Raw genomic sequence first — 18,150 nt, 5'->3', positions numbered from 1 at the left:
CAGTCTGATTACACAACTCACATCAAATTATTGCCCTGTACTCAGGCAGAAGTAGAACAAACAGAGGTATAATTGGTGTCCGCTTTTCTATTCTTTGGTTTGTTGGGCTGGGCAGGAGAAAGCTTTGTTCATCTGATTGCTTGAGAGAATAAGAAGGACAATCTTGATGAAACATCCATGGAGAAACTGTCATCCTCTCCCAAACCTTTCTAGGGATGACAGCCTTGTTTCTTCACCCCCAACATGAGATTTTCCCATGACACTCTGTGTTGCATTTGGCTGGCACCATTGCAGTAAATAGGCTAGCTGCACAGCATATGGGTCCAGGCAGCTTTGGGATGCCATTTGCAGTGGCATTGTCTGTGCTGAGATATCAGCCAAAGTTACCACTGCCTGTAAAAATACTGCCAACATTCACTGCAATTTGCCCATACCCACACTCAGGGGCACCTAGCATTTAAACCTTCCATGCAAAAGAACAACCCCACACCGCTACTGACTTGAGCTGCAGAGTGGTGCTGTAGTGAGACACTCCACAACTGAAGTGACAACTGGCATTTCTTATTACAGGGAATAACATATGAGAGACTTTAGACTTATCGTTCCCTTTCCATTGTGGTTATAAATCTAATGCAATATCGGTCTGTTTTAATCAGCAACCTCTGATGTGGTGGTTTTGAGAGGTGCCCCCTCCAGATCTGCTAAATGTTTGATCCTGATCAGAAGGAGAAAAGTGGACTAGGGAGAATATGTTCTGTGAGATCTTCCAATGCTCTACAAACTCAGACTGTATACACAGGACTTGGAGAGGCCATATGACCATGACAATTGAGACAGACGAAGAATGAAGAAAGTGGTTGCTGCAGGAGAAGGAAAAGGCCCAAAAGGCATACTGGGCAATGCATCAGGACATGATGGGTTTGCTCTGACAACAAACTTAGATGTTACAGAGCATTTATTGGCCTATATGCCCAGAGACCTCAGACTCAGTAGCTTTTCCAGTCCTTGGAAAGCACCACGGTCTGATACCCACCCCCAAGTAACAAGTGGCAGAATGGTATACATCTTTACTGCTACCACTCCACACTGGGGGAAAACAAGGAGAACCATAGTTACATATACACGTACCTATGAAAACCACAGGATCAGCCACACTTAAAAGTATACCTTTCTGTTGATGTAATCACTGGTAAGATATACCCCACCACAGTTTGGAAACCCCATTCCTGAAAGTCCAGCCACTATTTTCTGCACATTGCCAAGAGTCACAGTCCTGTTCCGCAGGACACGCTTAATGGCCTTACACATTTGGATGACAGCAGCTCCTACAGTGGATTTTCCAACTGCAACATGACTGGCCGGTGATTGATAGCAATTTGGTATTGAAAGTTTCCAGAGTGCAATTGCCACTTGCTTCTCCTCTGTCAATTCAGCTCTTATTTTGGTGTGTCTGCACTGGAGGGCTGGAGTGAGTTTGGCACAAAGATCCATGAACATGGTCTTTTGCATCCAAAAGTTCTGCAGCCACTACTCATCATCCTAAACCTGCATTACAATGCAATCCCATCAATCAGTGCTAGTTTCTCAGGCCCAGAAGCAGAGATTCACCATGTGGAGCTGCTCTGGATATGCCTCCGCCCCCCGGCTATGTCTGTCTGCATCCAGTTATTGTGCTTAAGCATATCCATATCTTCCTTGCATGACCAATTGTAGTAGTACTCATTCAAGTTCTGCAAATACAGGAGAATTGTTCATCTTATATTAGCAATGCTCATGAGAATTGTGCTGAACTATGTAGGTTCCAGGCTTCTGCCACAGATGGCAGAGACAGGAAAGCAGTTTGAATAGGGTGACCAGATGTCCTGATTTTTATAGGGACAGTCCTGATTTTGGGGTCTTTTTCTTATATAGGCTCCTACTACACCCCATCCCGTCCTGATTTTTCACATTTGCTGTCTGGTCACCCTAAGTTTGCAGGACTGTGGGAGTTTTAAAAAATGGTGCAAAAATTATAGGATTTGGGGCAAGCACTACAGGATGAAGAAAATGGCATGGTGGAAAACTGACTCCTAGTTCCCAGAAATCCCTGGCATTGCAGCAGATGGTGGCATGCGGCATACTGGAATACCTACCTCTGGTGCACTCCACTTTACACTAGTGGGGAGTATTCACAGCACCAACAGAAGCACCAAGTGTGCGTGTGGCCAGGTGTATTCAAAAGTCTGCAGCTGCATGCCAATCAAACTTTTTCATGTAGACACAACCTAAGTAATTGTGCTTCACTTACACTTTATCAACAGTTCTAATTCTTATACCATTTGTATTCAGGTCCCACTAGCCTAATTTATTTACTTTTAAAAAAAAATATACTTGACATTCTTGCACAAACTTACTCCAAAATTTCCCAAAAACAAATGCTAAAGTTAATATCTTAAGAGTAAGATTTTTTTTTTTAAAAGTCCAACTTCCACGCTGCAGAAACTTACGCAAGAGAAAAACAGGTGCCAAAAATTGCTTTGACAGGACCTTTTCAGACTTGTACGGCACAGATGCCAAATGTATTTTGTAAGAAACACTGCCATAAAGTATCAACAACAAGGGGACAATGAAGCTGTCAGAATTCATCTTTTAACACATCACAATTTTGCTCAACAGGCTTTTACAGCATGGTACTACTACACACCCCAAATAATGTGCAAAGGGCTGAAAGTTTAGCCAATGGTCTAACAAGCATGCAATGTAGATCACAGATCATTATAAACTGTGAAACTCAAACGGTATATCTACACTACCCGCCGGATTGGTGGGTAGCGATCGATTCCCTGATCGCTCTGTTGTCGACTCCTGTACTCCATGGCAGAGAGAGGCGGAAGCAGATCGACAGGGGAGCGCCATGAGGATGCAAGGTAAGTCGACCTAAGATACGTTGACTTCAGCTACACTATTCTCGTAGCTGAAGTTGCGTCCCTTAGGTCGATTTTCCCACCCCCAGTGTAGACCAGGCCTAAGTAAATGTGAAATCCATAAGTACATAATTGGCAGATGGTAAACAGTGCTGAGTATCATTTGTTATATTTGAATCAACACTTCTAGCAATGTAGGTTCCTTCCCTATTTTTCATTCCTTGCAACCAATTATAAATGAATTTTGCCAGATACTGGTAGATCTGCTATTATTATTATTTATTACTTTATACAGTACTAAAATGTGCACTCTCCCACTTAAGATGGTCCAAAGCCCTTTGAGTCAGAACTGCCAATACGTGATTGAAATCAGTTAACACCACACAGCCTGATCAATGTACGTTCTGAAAGTAAAAGGATTCTTGTTCACTGGTTCAAAACTACTTTTGGATAATTACATCACACACTTTGAGATCAGGATTAGTAGTAATTATTATTATTTTTGCTGTTGTCTTATTTAATTACCCTGTTTCCAAAAGTGCACCAGCTACACATTTATGGTCCAATTAATCACACTGACCCTTTTATGAGCAGAATAGAGATGAGCCAACATAGAAATACTCACTGCCTGAAGGTACCCCGAAAGCCAGACCTATTCCTGAAACTCCAAACCAGATGCAGGAACCGTGCCAAAGTACCACTTCTAGTAATATCATAGCATCAACTAAGGAGCATTTTCAGATGCTGTGATGTATGCTATATAGAAGTTCAACTTTTAGTGGAAGAACTGAGACAACTCCAAGCAGAGGCAGAGGATAGGTATCAAAATGTTACCTACCCATGGTTGGCTGGAGGTACCTATACTATGCCATACCAGGCTGGCTCACCTCTGCAAAGAGAATTTAGAACAAAGTGAAAGGAAAAATAAGTTCAAAAATACATTTAAGAAGAGTTGACCTTTTGCCCTTCAAAACACATCTAAATGTATTTTTATCAGTTTAAAATATTATCACCATATAGAAAGCAAGAGGGAAAAATTCCCGTAAAAGAGAGGGGAAAGTTGCCTAGATGGACTTTGTGGGCAATGAGAGAGCATTGACATTTTTTGGCGTGTCAGTAAATGATTTAGCAATTTTTGAAAATTCGGACAAATAATTCTGATTGAGACATTCCAATTTGGTTGGAAAACTAAAGCAAAAGATCCTGCAGACTCTTACTCCAGTGAGTAGTCCCTAATCAGACAAGTAGTCCCATGATGCACAAGTAACAGTATGTGCACACTCAGAATTATTTGTCCGAATTTTGGAGGGTGAAAACCCAAGAGTCTGCAGAATCTTTTGCTTTAGTTTTCCAATCAAATTGGAATGTCACAATCAGAATTATTTGTCCTAAATATGGAGGGTAAAAACCCAGTCCCATTGAAGCTAATCGGTATTTTGCCTTTGATGTAATCGAGACAAAATTTCACTCAGAAAGTCTAAGTAGTTGATTTTACATTTTCCTATTAGGCTGATACTATGGACATTAGAAAATCAAGCAAATGTGCCCATTTTGAATGTTTTGTTACACAAATATTATTAGTCATGAAACAAAATGATCTCATTATTTTATTTTAAATTTTGTACTTAAAATGTAGATATTTTGCCCAGCCCTAAATATTACATTTTTTTGCTAACACCTCTTATAAAGTACACTTTAAATTCTCCCAGAATTGTAATGGCAGAAAAAAAATGAAGAAAATATTAAAGCAAATTATAAAATGGCAAATAATTTAAGGCTAAGAAATTTGGTATTTCGAATTGACTAATGCTTATAGCCTCATTTTAAGAAAGAAAACATGCACCATAACTACTTTGTTTGAACAAAACATCACAATCTACATCAGAAAAAAGAATACACTTTAAATTAAATTATAACTTGTCCTGAAAATTTCCTACTTATGTTTTACCTACAACTTACCCTTAAGAAATATAGGTGAGAGTAACATCCCCCTTTACATATTTTCAGAATATACAATATAAATATAGTAAGAATCATGCCAGAAAACTATATGCAAAAATTGCACACTATTATTGCATGCTTGTTGTGATACTACATGCCAATTAATATTAGCTCTCCTCTGACCTCAGTCGGGACTTCAGGTCTTTCATCATAACATTATACTTACAGTACATTATCTGGGAAGAACACTGCTGTCCCAGTTTGCATGTAGTGCTTAGGAAACTTTCACCTTTTAGCAATAAGACTCTTTCCAGAGGGTATGCTTTCCTGCTCAAATTGGATTGACTAGTAATTCAAACTTTAAATAATATCTAAATGTCTATTCTTGTTATGTAAAGCGATCAGAATTCATCTTCCTCAACTTTGGAGGAATTTTTCCCTCCATTCTAGCTCCTCCTCCTGACAATTTTTGAAGCTTTGGTGGCAAATCAGCCACAGACTGACTCATAGGATCTGACATCATCTTTGTAGTTTTAGATACCAGTTTCTCTTCTGAGTTGCCAGGAACTGAGCTTATTCGCTGAAGTTTCATAGGTAAATCCCCGATGCTGTAGGCCTTTTCAGAGGTTGTAGAACTCATCCTTAGCAGTTTTTTGGGAAAGTCTTCCCTTCCAGTTATTTTCTGCAGTTTTGAGGGTATCTTTGTACTAATGTCATCTAGACCATCTAGACATTCTACAGAATTATTCCTTTCTTTACTGTTACTTACAGCTGGCCCTATTAAAGGGGAAGATATAAGAAGCATTTCTTCCTGTTCTTTCACACTGTAAGGTGTAGTAGGGACTTCAAATGTTGCATGGAACTGGGAATAGTCTACTTTAAAAAATCCTTCCTCTAAGGAAATCACAGGGAAAAAACGGTGACCCCAGAGAACTTCATCTTCGGTATATGAAGTTCGGGCTTGACATGTCATCCCTGCAACAAAAAAGGAAATAAAAGTCTTGATAAATTATTAAGAAATAAAATTGCATAAGTCAAATTTAACTTGATTTTTGGATGTATAGAATTTTGATTTGTAATATGTCATATAAGCATATGTTAAGCTTTTTTCATGCATTTAACACACCAGTACTAATTAAACTCTGAAATCATTGACTAGCTATTTTGGAGATATGTTCCTGTATAAGAAAGATTGCTACATAGGCCTTTTTGTTGACATTCCCTGCACATTTTGCATTTTCCCCAATCTAATAATTCTCTTGAATCAAAATTACTGTAGTCTCCAATAGAGAGCTGGTCAGAAAACGGGGAGATTGGGAGGACGGGAGGGGTGTCACAAAATATCTGAACCACTTCAGTTCTGTTTTTTGTTTAATTTTTACTTTTGTCATTTCATAAATTTAAATCCTGTAGCTGATCAGTGAACAGAAAACAAATTTCACAAGCATTTTTGAAAAAAAAAAACCCCCACAATTATTTATCAAAATTTGACAGCCTGCTCTTCTCCAATGGGAGTCATATGCTAACAAGATTGCAGATCAGAACCTAACTTGGTACCAGTACATAGATTTACCACTGTGACTGGTACACCTAAATGACACACAGATTAGACAGAGCTCTGAAACCTAGAAATTGGTTGCTGAGAGCTCACAGAATAACTATTTATTTATTTTTCTCCATCAAAACTTGATAGTTGAGATTGCATGCTCCTTATGCAGACTCCTGTCCCTTGACCTGGGCACCCCAGCACTGTGAGCTCTGGAATTAACATCCCTTCGAGATGGCAGTTCAAACCTGTCAGAGCTATTGTTTCTGGCTGTCTGCATATTCTTGGTTCACGTTTTTAAGTTTTCTTTGCAACAATGAGGGCTATCAAAAATTAAACCATAAATTCTGATATCACATGACTCCTCAATGTTGGGCCCTAGGCCTATAGTGCTTAATCCATAACCAAGGCCTGTATAGACCCCAAATATCTGGGCTTTATATCAGTAAAGTAAATGTGGTTGTTTATCAGGAGTTAAGTACAGCTGTAATAGGGCTAACCATACACAGGCATGCAGCAATCCCATAGCTCCTTTGGGAATGGGTATAGCAGTGTGGAATGAGCAGATTGCTTCTTCTCTCTCTTCCAATTATGTTATGTATTTAAATTTGGCAACCCATCTAGCAGTCAATTCAGGCACAATACAAGACCCATTTATTTTGTTTAACAGTTCACTGAGTTTTGTTCTTAGTTGTTTTTGCTCATTTTTGTTTTGATCTCTGTAACTGAAGTATGTAGCTTCCCCAGCAGTGGACACTAACCAAAGAACAAACTGCACTAAACAGTGTCGTTGTCCCACAAATACCAGCTACCAGAGGGGCCAATAGCACTCAGAGTGTGGGTCACGACTAGTAACGGAGACATAGATTTTAAAGGTTTAAAGAAAAATGCTGGGGGGGGGGGAGAACCACTCATGCTGCCAATCATTCCTGTATTATTGCTTATATTGACCTCAAAGCAGTGTACTTCAGTTACAATGATTGTTTACGTGGTGACAGTTCTGTTTCCAAATTTGTAGATAACAGTAATGTAGTTTAATGACCAGTTATTTAGATTAGAAATTAGAAAGTGACTAATATTGTTACATTAATGTTTAGCTGCGTCTTTGGGGTTTAAATGAAAAGTACCAAATCTTAAGGGCTTAAAAGTTCTTGTTTACTCCTATCTCAGCATAAAAGAGGCTTTATTTATATTTTCAGGGAGCAGACCATCTGCAATGCAGAACTAGACACAGATTAGTCATCTTGCTATCCAAGGAACGTTACCTTCTTTGGGAGCCAAGAACTCCCAGGTTTTGCACTGACATAGAATGTGGCAGGTCATTTAACCGCCCTTATTCTTAAATCCCCCACAGGTAAAATGAAGATAATACATTGCCTAAAAATGCTTACGTTAACTACTAGATGTGGTGATTAATCAATTCATATTTGTAAGCACCTTGAAGATATGATATATGCTAAATAAATGCCAAGTATTGTTGTTACTATTTCTCTGTAGCATTTTACAGGCCATATTTTTAACATGTTCCCCTTTGTGTGTCACTTGCAAGAGTATATCAGCACGATCCTATGCCCACATAGGTAATGGGTTCTGCATATGTAAATTCTACCAACTGCACATACAAATGATAAACATATTTTTCTTAAAGAAGTTTTATATCTGTAATGTTTTAGAACATATTTTGATGTATTGGCATATCCCACATGATATATAATGTTAGACATTGAAATTTTTTAAAAAGAAAGTTAAACAACCCTCCCAAAACTGGCAAATTCTTAGTCTTTTTCCACAGAATTTATATTCTCACTCTCACTCACACACGAGTAGCAGGAACCTGCACACTTTTGAAATGTATATTTAGCCAAATTATTCATAAAAATAATCCGTTTTGCAGAACTTGCTCTAATATTCACTTAATTTCAAACACTGCTATCACCGAATACTTGATGTACCTGCCCTCCTGCATCCAACTACAAAATCCAAACAACCCTTACTAATAGATTGTGTTTCAACTCCCCTACTTTACTTTGAGACAGCATTAACTCTCCACTATGTATTTTGCAATTTCCTTCTCTCTGTGGCCTCACAGAAGTGTGAAATAGTGAGCAACTAGCAGGAAGGCTGTGTAGGGCTATAACAGAAGGGGAATCAGGAACTGGTTCTCCAGTCCCTTTTCTGGGTTACCACTATCTATTTGGTATCTCAACTGGTGCCTTGTACCTGGAGCATGAGAATGGTCAAAGCCACAGTATTCTAGCATGAATTTGTTCCACTCCATCTGCTTTTGCACAGAAGTAGAGAATTATTAGCAGCTGCATGTTTTATAACAAAGACCACATATGAGCCAAAAGAGATCCCAAACATGGAAAACCAATTAGAGGAAGTATAAAAAGAGAAGCACAAGTCATGGCAAAAACTAAAAGATGCAAAATTGACTCAAGGCTGCTAAAGGGCATGGCCACTTATATGTTCATGGAAGAAAACTAGCCAAAATTCAGTCAGCCCATACATATTAAATATTTATTTGTAAACATGACATAGGGTACCTCAAAATAGCACCCTGTAACCCCAATACTAGTGTATAGTTATATTTTGTACAAAGAATGCCTTGTAAGGTATCAGTAAAAGGTCATGATCTGCTGAAACTCATTGTTCTGTGGAAAAAATGCAGATCATCATTATATATGGAGTTATGAGATTTTGCTATATGGTTATTATTGAAATATGTTGCGAGTTTAGGAGATGCCCACAGCTAGCTCACCAGTGGCTACAAATGAGGTGACCTATACCCAGGTGGGTGTTAAACAACCATTATCAGGCATTGACCAGCAGGGGAACTGTGAACAAGAGATTTACAATTCAATAAGAGACAGTTATGCAAGCACCACACAATGGGGATTGCTCAACTCTGACTCACCAAAGCCCACCAGGACATGCCTGGGCCAGTATTTTTCCAGATACATGCACTGAGAGTACAAAATAGAGGACAGTGGCATCATGAGATCACCTGCCCCATCTACTCTGAAGGCAACAAGAACACTAGGAAGACAGATTTTGAACTCATGAGATTGGTCCCAGGCTGCAAAGGGAATTCAGCCTGTGTATTAAGAACAGTAACCTGCCTGCAACATCCAGTGGGGTGAGAGAAGCTTAATGAGTCTGATAAAGTTTAGGATGTAGAATGTGTGTTTACTTTTTATTTCTTATGTAACCATCGCTGACCTTTACGCCTAACACTTATGACCACTTATAATCTATCTTTCTGTAGTCAGTAAACTTATTTTAATGTTTTATCTTTACCAGTGAGTTTGCCTAAAATTCTTGGGGAATTTGCTCAGATTACAAAGGCTGGTGCATTCCACTGTGAAGCAGCAAACTAATGAGCTTGCATTGTTCAAGAGACGGTCTTGAACAGTGTAAGAAAGTACATTTCTGGGGTGCAAGGCTGGGAACTGTGAGGAATTTGCTCGCATTTCCTTCTGTACAGTTCATGAGTGGCTTAAAAAGCATTCATACAACTTTGCTGGCTGTATCTCTGTATGCCAGTGGCCACGTGATAACAGCAACTGGAGGAGTTTGCTGCTTGTCACTAGCAAAGCATTGAGAGAGACACAGCCTAGGCTGGAGAGATAAGGGGCACAGTGGCCCCAAAGTTCCAGGCTGTATACCAGGGGGCTGGGCATAGTAAATCAAAGAATTTTCTGGGACCCAGAAAGGTGGGGAAAATAGTTATCTGTTCAACAATGGCTAAATGTTGTTTTGTAATATTCACTTTTATGCACTGTACAGTGCTATATGGTAATCCACTTTTATGTACTGAGCTTTTGCTAATCTCAAAACATTTGTATTGGCTCCTGTTATAATCAAGTGTTTAAAAATGGGGTTCCTCCTCTCATTTTTTGCTGCTAATGTCAACCCAATTCCTGACATCATCCCAATTCACATACCTGAAAATTTGAAATAAAAATCAGTTTTCAACCACAATAGTTTTTAATCAGGAGATTTAGGAGAAATAAGGAGAATTGAGTGTAAGGAACAGGCTATATATTCAACAACTACATTTTCATATCAGTCATTGCAACTGATTCCCATGGTGGTTTGATTTACTTTTTTTTTTTTTTTTTTTTTATTTGCGGTAATCTGTGAACATAATTACATTCTAAATCTACCAACATATTTTGCAACTCTGTTAATTGCAATTTTACACTATTATTACAAACAGTAGGAATGTCTAGTTTTGGGTAAACGTCCTTGTTTTAGACAGCAACAAAGGACAACACTCAAAAATGAGAAATAAAGTTAAATGAAGGCTTTGAAAGATTAAAAAAAAAACACACACACTATTGTCAGAATATAATCTTTGACAAAACCTTACCAAATCCACCCCGTTTTGCTGATTAACAGTCTTTCCTGGAAACATATATCTTTCATTTTCAAATTAATTATAATAATGCAAACAGGTATGCTTCAGTGCATCATACTAGTATTATTCTGCCAGTTTTGTTTTAGTTCTTTTCATGGTCATTTCAGCTTTTTTATTAAAATGAGGAGAAAGAAAGCATGATATCAAAGTCCTGCTGCACAACAAATCTTCAACCATAGACATCTTCCACTCAGGTAAGATATATTATTTATACACTGTGAATTTCTAATTATGTCGCATCTATATAAATTAGATTGATGACCTGCTTTCTTTTTATCCCAGGACCTTTCAATTTTTATTATGAATTTACCATGGGAAAGAATCACATCACACAACAGATCGCGAAACACATTTTAGAAGAGTGTTAATTATGTTGAATACGTGGCCCATCTGTGTCCTTTATTCTGCAGTTGCTCATTATCTATAGAGGCATAGCCAAAGAACAATCCGAACAACAGGACCTTCAACTTCAGCTTCTTTTTATCTCATGTTAGCTAGGGAACTCATTAGTAGATGGGTGTTTGTCAGCAATATATGGAAAATGAATACAGCAGCAGTGGAAATTAGATCTATGATTACTGTAAACATCATGATTGTTTAGCTCTGTTGACCTTTTGTTTAGTGTAGTTAACAAATTACATAAAATGTAAATATCTCTTTACAAAAGAGATAATTGACAACACACCCAAACTGTGGGCTTTGATGCAGTTAAAATTATATGTAATTCACTATGAAAGAGACACCTTAGTGAGATGCAAAGTAGGAACAGCTCAAGGGTTACTGTCTAGTGTACACTGATGACTAGAAACCAGCATAGATATTACAGCATTATTTTTGGAAGGTGACTTGTATGGAGCTTTTATGAGTCACCAACTCGTAAATTACAAACACACAAGTTTGTGTGTCATCAAAAATGAGTCATCTATACAAGTCTAACTCAGGCTTGGCCTACACTAGCAATTATGTCAATATTACTAATCCCTGAATGACATAGTTATACCCCTAACTCCTAGTGTAGACAGCACTATGTTGATGGGAGGGTATCTCCCATCGATATAGCTACTGCCTCTCAGCAAGATGGAGTACCTATGCCAGTGACAGAAGCCCTCCCATCGGTGTAGGTAGCATCTCCACTGAAGCACTAACGCAGCACAGCTGCATTGGTGCAGCTGCACCTTGGCAGCCTTCTAAGTGTCGATAAGTCCTAACTGACATGCTGGAGTAATTTATTTATTTTATTTAGCATGTGCATAGTCATCTAACCAAGTGTTGGCATCTTCAGTTCTTCTAGGCCACCGCTGAACCTAGTCAGCAGGCATTCAGCGACAATGTGCATCGTCTGTATTGCACCATAGCTGCACAAAGGGCTGTCACAAAAGTCCCAGTGATACTGATTGGCTGCACAGAGACTTTGTCTGGTCCAGAACCTGTTCAATAGGGACCACTGGCGATAGAGCAGGTCAAAACCAGGCGGGCAGATTGTGGGGTCGGCGACGAGGGACTGGTTGGGGATTATAACAGACATCCATTCCGCTCGCCAGAGTGTTTCCACCCTAACAACCTGGCGTTGCGGATGAGACCATAATGGGCGATGTGATGGCAAACGTGCAACTGGTGGTTTAAAAAGGTCATTGTGCAGTGGCAGGCTTCAGTTGGCACATACTTTCTCTAGTAACTTGCCAGTGGCAACCTCGCGTCTGACATGAGGAGGAGCAATATTGCTCAGAACTGGAAGCCATGGGAGTGGAGTCAGACACAGGGTGATGGAGACAATATGCATGGCAGCATGTAACTGCGTATCCACAAGTTTGATGTGTGCCAATTGACTCCACATTGGTACGCAGTACTCTGCCACCAAATACGAGGTAGCAAGAGCTGATGTCCGCAAAATTGAAGCATGGGCACCCCATGTCAAACCTGCCAGTTTGCTAAGAAGATTGTTACACGTCTTAACTTTAGCTGATGTTTTCTTCAGGTGGCCATGGTAACTCAGTGTGCAGTCTAAGGTCACACCTAGATAGACTGGTTCTACTTCATGCTTCACCTTCTGACGATTCAGATAAACATTCAGTTCTTGGGTTGTGCTGGCACAATGAAGATGGAACAAACTGGAGACTGTTTTTATGATGCTTGGCTGGAGGCGCCAAGTCTTACAGTAGTCAGCTAACTTTATCATGTCCCAGTTTAAGATGGCATCAAGCTCATGAAATGTCCAGGCCTCGGTACTGCAATAGATTTTGTCTGCGTAAATGAACTTTTGTGACTCTGTTATTGGCAGGTCATTGATGTAAAGGTTGAACAAGGTTGGAGAAAGCACAGAGCGCTGGGGTAACCCATTGCTCTGTCTCCAAGCATTCGTCTTCTCCCCCATATGGATTCTAACTGCCTATCGCAGAGGAACAGTTCAACGATGCCTGTGACCCAAGGTAGCAGGACCCGTGATACCTTCATGAGCAGGCCAGTGTGCCATACCATATCACATGCCGCTGTTAGATCAATGAAAACAGCGCCTGTTTTCAAGTTTCTCTGGAAGCCATTTTCAACAAATGGTCACATGTACTATGTCCTTGGCGAAAGCCAACTTGGTCAAGGCTCAAAATTCTCTCCGCGTCGGGTAATACGTGCTGTTCCACTGCCTTGAAGCACACTGACAGCAATCGTATGGGATGATAGCTTGATGCTTGACTTGGGTCCTTTCCAGGCTTTAGGAGGCCAATGATTTTTGCGGTGTGCCGTATCTTCGGTAGCCTGCCTTCACTGATGACACTGGTGAAGAATTTCACAAGCCAAAGCCGAGCACGGGGCCTAAGATTTTTCAAGAATTCTGGAAATATGTTGTCATAGCCCACAGCGGTTCCACACTTGATGCTACCCAGTGTCTGTTCCAGCTCTCTTACAGTGAATGGTTCTGGGCAGCTTCTGATCTGGTGTACACGTTTAAACATACACCATTCGTTCCTCACTTGTCTTCGCACCTGTTTTTCCAAAGGTGCTCTGGCCACTTTAAGTAGGTGTCCAGCAACCTGGGTGGGTGTCATTGGTTGGGTGTCACTGCTGGAGTAATGCAAATCAGCAACACATCTGTCTCTAGAAACTACTAAAGAGACAGATGCTGCCATGCCAAAGAGGGTGAGGAAAAGATAGGACAATGGTCCTGTCCCCTTTTGGAATCCGCCTGCCAGAGGTTTGAGGAATGTGACGCCTTTCCCTGGTTTAGGCGTATGTAGGCCGCTTCTCTTCTGTTGAAAATAACTTCATAAACATCAACAAAAGAGCAGAAAAATCCTCACTTTTTTTTTTTAAACGTGAAACACTGAAGACAAATTAGGGGTTTGCATGTGAGAAACTGAACCAAGCTTCACATACAGAGTGGTTCCAAGCAGACAGTGTCCTAAGGGACAGAGAGAAATCAATTGATGTTTGTGGTTCTGAATTTGTTGTTTATTGGCTAGCTTAATTTTTATTTGTTTTTATATAAAAACCCAAAGTAAAAGTTCCTGCATGGAAGTAATCCACATAACTATGAGGGAGTTCTATCTTTTCACAGGAGACAGTTCACAGGTAGCAAACTGACCTGCAGATAAGCAGAGAGCTAAAAGACTACATGCAGTATTCACTGATTTGTACTGGCAGAAAGATGATGATAAAAGAATATGTAAGACTGTCATCTGATAGGTATCTTGGCAAGCATGCATTTAATCTAATTGCTTAAAGTAATCTGTTTTGCAACACTTGGAAAAAAATGATATTTCTTTCATTGCTTTAGGCTACAATTAACCAATGTTTATTGCCTATGACTAAGGAAAAAGTTTTACCAACTCGACTGGACTATAGCTACTGATGGATGCTGAAGAATTATGGGCTAAAAATTCATTAGTGAATTTTCCCCTTAAGTATCTGCGGCTGCAATCACTCAGGACTGTAACTGAGTAACTAAAAAGAACATTTTAACTGAAATATTTAAGTGACCCAATTATAACCAAATGCATTGTTTTTCAGAATTTCCGGGAGCTACATTTTACAGTCAGATGGCTTTAAAGAAAGCTGTGGTGAGATGGCATAAAGAGTCTTCTCAATGGTTTCTTTTGTGCTATTATATGTGCCCACTCTGTTCAGTTGCTTACATGATGTGACAAAGTCTTGTACCAGTACATAAAGTGGCCAGATGTAACTTTGGGATAACTGGAATTATACTGTATTTACCTAATTCTTTTATCTGAAAATCCTCGTTATCTGAATCCATCAGTGCATCCCCCATGTAGCCCTACATTAGTTAATCAATGCTGTTCATCGGAATGCCTGGATATCTGAAACTTTTGATGTCCCCCAGGCCATTTGGACACTATCCTACAGGACAAGGAAAGCAATTATCATATGTAATGGAGAATCAAAAACAACCGGTATTCAAATGTGAAAAGATGGTCAAATAATACATTTTGTAAACTAGCTTTAATAGCTATCTTGTTCGATAGTACAAAATGTTTGAATCTGTTCCCTCATGCAAAGTGTTAAGAGTCACCAATGTGCAGAAATCTTGGCCAAAGAAATCATGTCATTGGGTTCCTGTAAATGTATGGGGGTTCGCTGTGTGAGAACAGATCTCTAGACCTGAAGTGGTTTTATACTGAGAGGAGGAACATCATCCCTGTGCTGAGAACTGGCACATGCCCTATGTATCATTTAAGTCTCTCTTACATGGGACTAATGTATGTTCAGTAGGCCTTGTGCTGGCCTACTGCACAGAGGTGAACTTCACTCCTAATGAGAAAAGGCTCTAATAGTTTATGGACAACTTGATGCAACAGGAATACAATACCCAGCAAGGTTCTGCGGCTCACAGCTTTAAAGAGTACAGATACCTTGATCATAAAACATATCACACTGTTTGAATATTTATTGCCATTGATTCTACATCACATACAGCTCTATCTTTACATGTAGGGTAATGAAAAAGCCCAGCTAAATCATTTATTTCAATTCAGTTTTGCTGCTTTCTAAACTAGGATAAAACTTGGTTTATACCTATTGTAAGGAAAAGTGTGTTAATAACAACAATGTGCAATCAGGTTAGCATGAGGACAGATAATATAACATCACAAGGAAATATCTGTTTATGAACAAATAGCCTCTAATAAAACAGAACAGTTTTAAGTGGTCTTGGTTTAATCATGTTTGAGGTCAATTTTATAGTTATAGACTAGTAAACATTTTTAATTGTTGCCTAAGGGAACAGTATAAATGCAATTTTTTACATTGTAACGAAATTAGTTCAGTTTACTTTACCAATTTAAATTATAAGACTGTATTAAAATACCCATCAAAGTCCAGTATCACAAATTCATTTTTGGTAATCTCTTCTCTCTACCCCCACCCACCCACCGCAAGGTGGACAAGCCAATGAGTGCTTCCTGAAGGCTCCAACTGTCAGCATGTTACAACCATTTAAGATTCACCCAGATACAAAACAGGTGCTCAGACACTATGGTGATGAGCGCCAAATGCATGTCCGCAATAATCTCTTTATCTTTCTGTGTTCCATTGTCACATATACATAGCTTTATGTTAATTACACACCTAGGCATAGTCCTGTTCCCACTGAAATCAACGAGAGAAAATCAGTCACTAAGGATGTGGAGTCACATAGAAGTGCTACCTCTCATTTCAGGAGGGTTAACTGTTCTCTGAACCATACGTACAAATCCCTTTGAATTCCATTGAAGTAGTGCGCACACAAGAATTTATAAGGAGAATTTGACCTACAAAGTTCTTTGTCCATTGTTAATATGCTTGTTGCAATATGCCCTTTAGATTTTCTTCAAGTCATATATATGAAGACATGTAGCCTGAATATTGCAATTAGTAGTCAATCTTGCATCAATTACTCTAGAATGTATAGCTAAAATTTATCAGTACATAACAAATAGCTAACTGAAAATTTGCATATGCCTGTGTTATCTTTATTGTCCCCTAAAATAATAAGCAAAACAAAGTCCTCAGTAAAGTAGTCTGCACACTGGACAAACTATTTAGTGTGAAACAGCCATGCCATTTACAGTCTTTTAAAACTTTCTTCTATCACAACCAACAGTAGAACTGTGAGGATTGTGTGGCCTACTTCTATCACTGGCCCAGCATATTCTGTCATCGAAAGATGTGACTTTTATTCAAAACGTTTTGTTTCAAAATATAGGTTAAATTTTTTTTGCATTATTTTAAAATAATGTCCTACACTGACAGAAATTCAGATATTCTTTTTATACGTCTACAGACGCAAGAGAGATTAAATAACATTTGCAACTCAGCGGTTATTTAGAATAGACTTTTTCCTTTCTAAAGTCACAGGGAGTAAGCATACCGTTTCACAGTTGTGTTACTTATACACATTTGAGCTGCAAATAAACCGTATCAGGCAATATTCTACACTACTTTAGAATTTCTCTTTGCTATGCACAGGAAACAACAAAATATCATGCAGAGAGTATTCTGTGTTTTAATATTTCTATTTACTTAAACTATGCCTGTTATGCTGAAACAAAGACTAAAGCGACCATGTTAAAGTCAACGGGTGTGCCAGGCACTCTCAAACTCAATTGAACGAGCAATGAAACCCCTTTAGTTAAACGGCTTCATTACCTGAGGGACTAAATTGCATGGCTTAAGTAGGGCTAACCCAGGTTGACTAGATTAACTGGGGCTAGGATACTAATTGTAGGCAAAATGCCAAGAGATGTAGTTGTGAGCATGACCCTTCAAGGAAGCAGAGAGACAGAGCTTCTTGGGCACAGAGGTCACTGAGTGGCAGATTTAGGGAAGTCTGAACAAAGAAAATGCCTGTTGTTTATATGTTTCTATGGGGTTCAGGGAAACAGGACTTCATGTGCATTTTTTGTAAACAACAAAGATTACATCAAAAATTTTCCTGATTCCTTTTCTCCCCAATACCTCATCCTGTCAGAAATAACTCTACAAAGCCACCAATACTGGTTAACCACTCAGGTCAAATACACAACATTGCCTATCTGAGCACATATACAGAGTTAAATAAAATTCATATGAAATTTAAACTAATATCCATAACCAAAACTGTCCCAAACCAACACAATCTAAAAGTCTTCCACAACCTCACTCCTCCTTTGGGTTTAATATTGCAAGAGAAATTCTGAAGCAGTGTAGAAAATCCGGACAGGTCATGGGCAATAAACAAAAGTTCATATAAGCCGTGACCTGTCTGTGACTTTTGCTGCTGCTGCGGCTCTATGGATTCCCCACACCACCATGGTGGCTGGGAGCTGTGGGGTTCCCCCTCTGCCCGTGGCAGCTGGAAGCTGCACCCAGCT

The 18,150-nt window shown here is 39.2% G+C and overlaps 1 protein-coding gene across 1 annotated transcript in view; it reads right to left on the bottom strand.

Annotated features, from left to right (window-relative positions):
• Positions 1-1,208: 1,208 nt before the first annotated feature.
• The window catches only part of KCNJ3 (potassium inwardly rectifying channel subfamily J member 3), a 196,258-nt gene continuing 179,316 nt past the window's right edge, over positions 1,209-18,150 (bottom strand). Inside the window, exon 3 of the mRNA XM_007056676.4 lies at positions 1,209-5,819. Within this exon, the coding sequence (XP_007056738.1) occupies positions 5,233-5,819 (587 nt within the window). The 3' untranslated portion in view covers positions 1,209-5,232. The remainder of the gene's footprint in view (positions 5,820-18,150) is intronic.

This window comes from Chelonia mydas, chromosome 11, assembly GCF_015237465.2.
Source record: "Chelonia mydas isolate rCheMyd1 chromosome 11, rCheMyd1.pri.v2, whole genome shotgun sequence".
In the NCBI taxonomy this organism is placed as follows: Eukaryota; Metazoa; Chordata; order Testudines; family Cheloniidae; genus Chelonia; species Chelonia mydas.
This window is presented reverse-complemented; position numbering and strand designations above follow the sequence as displayed.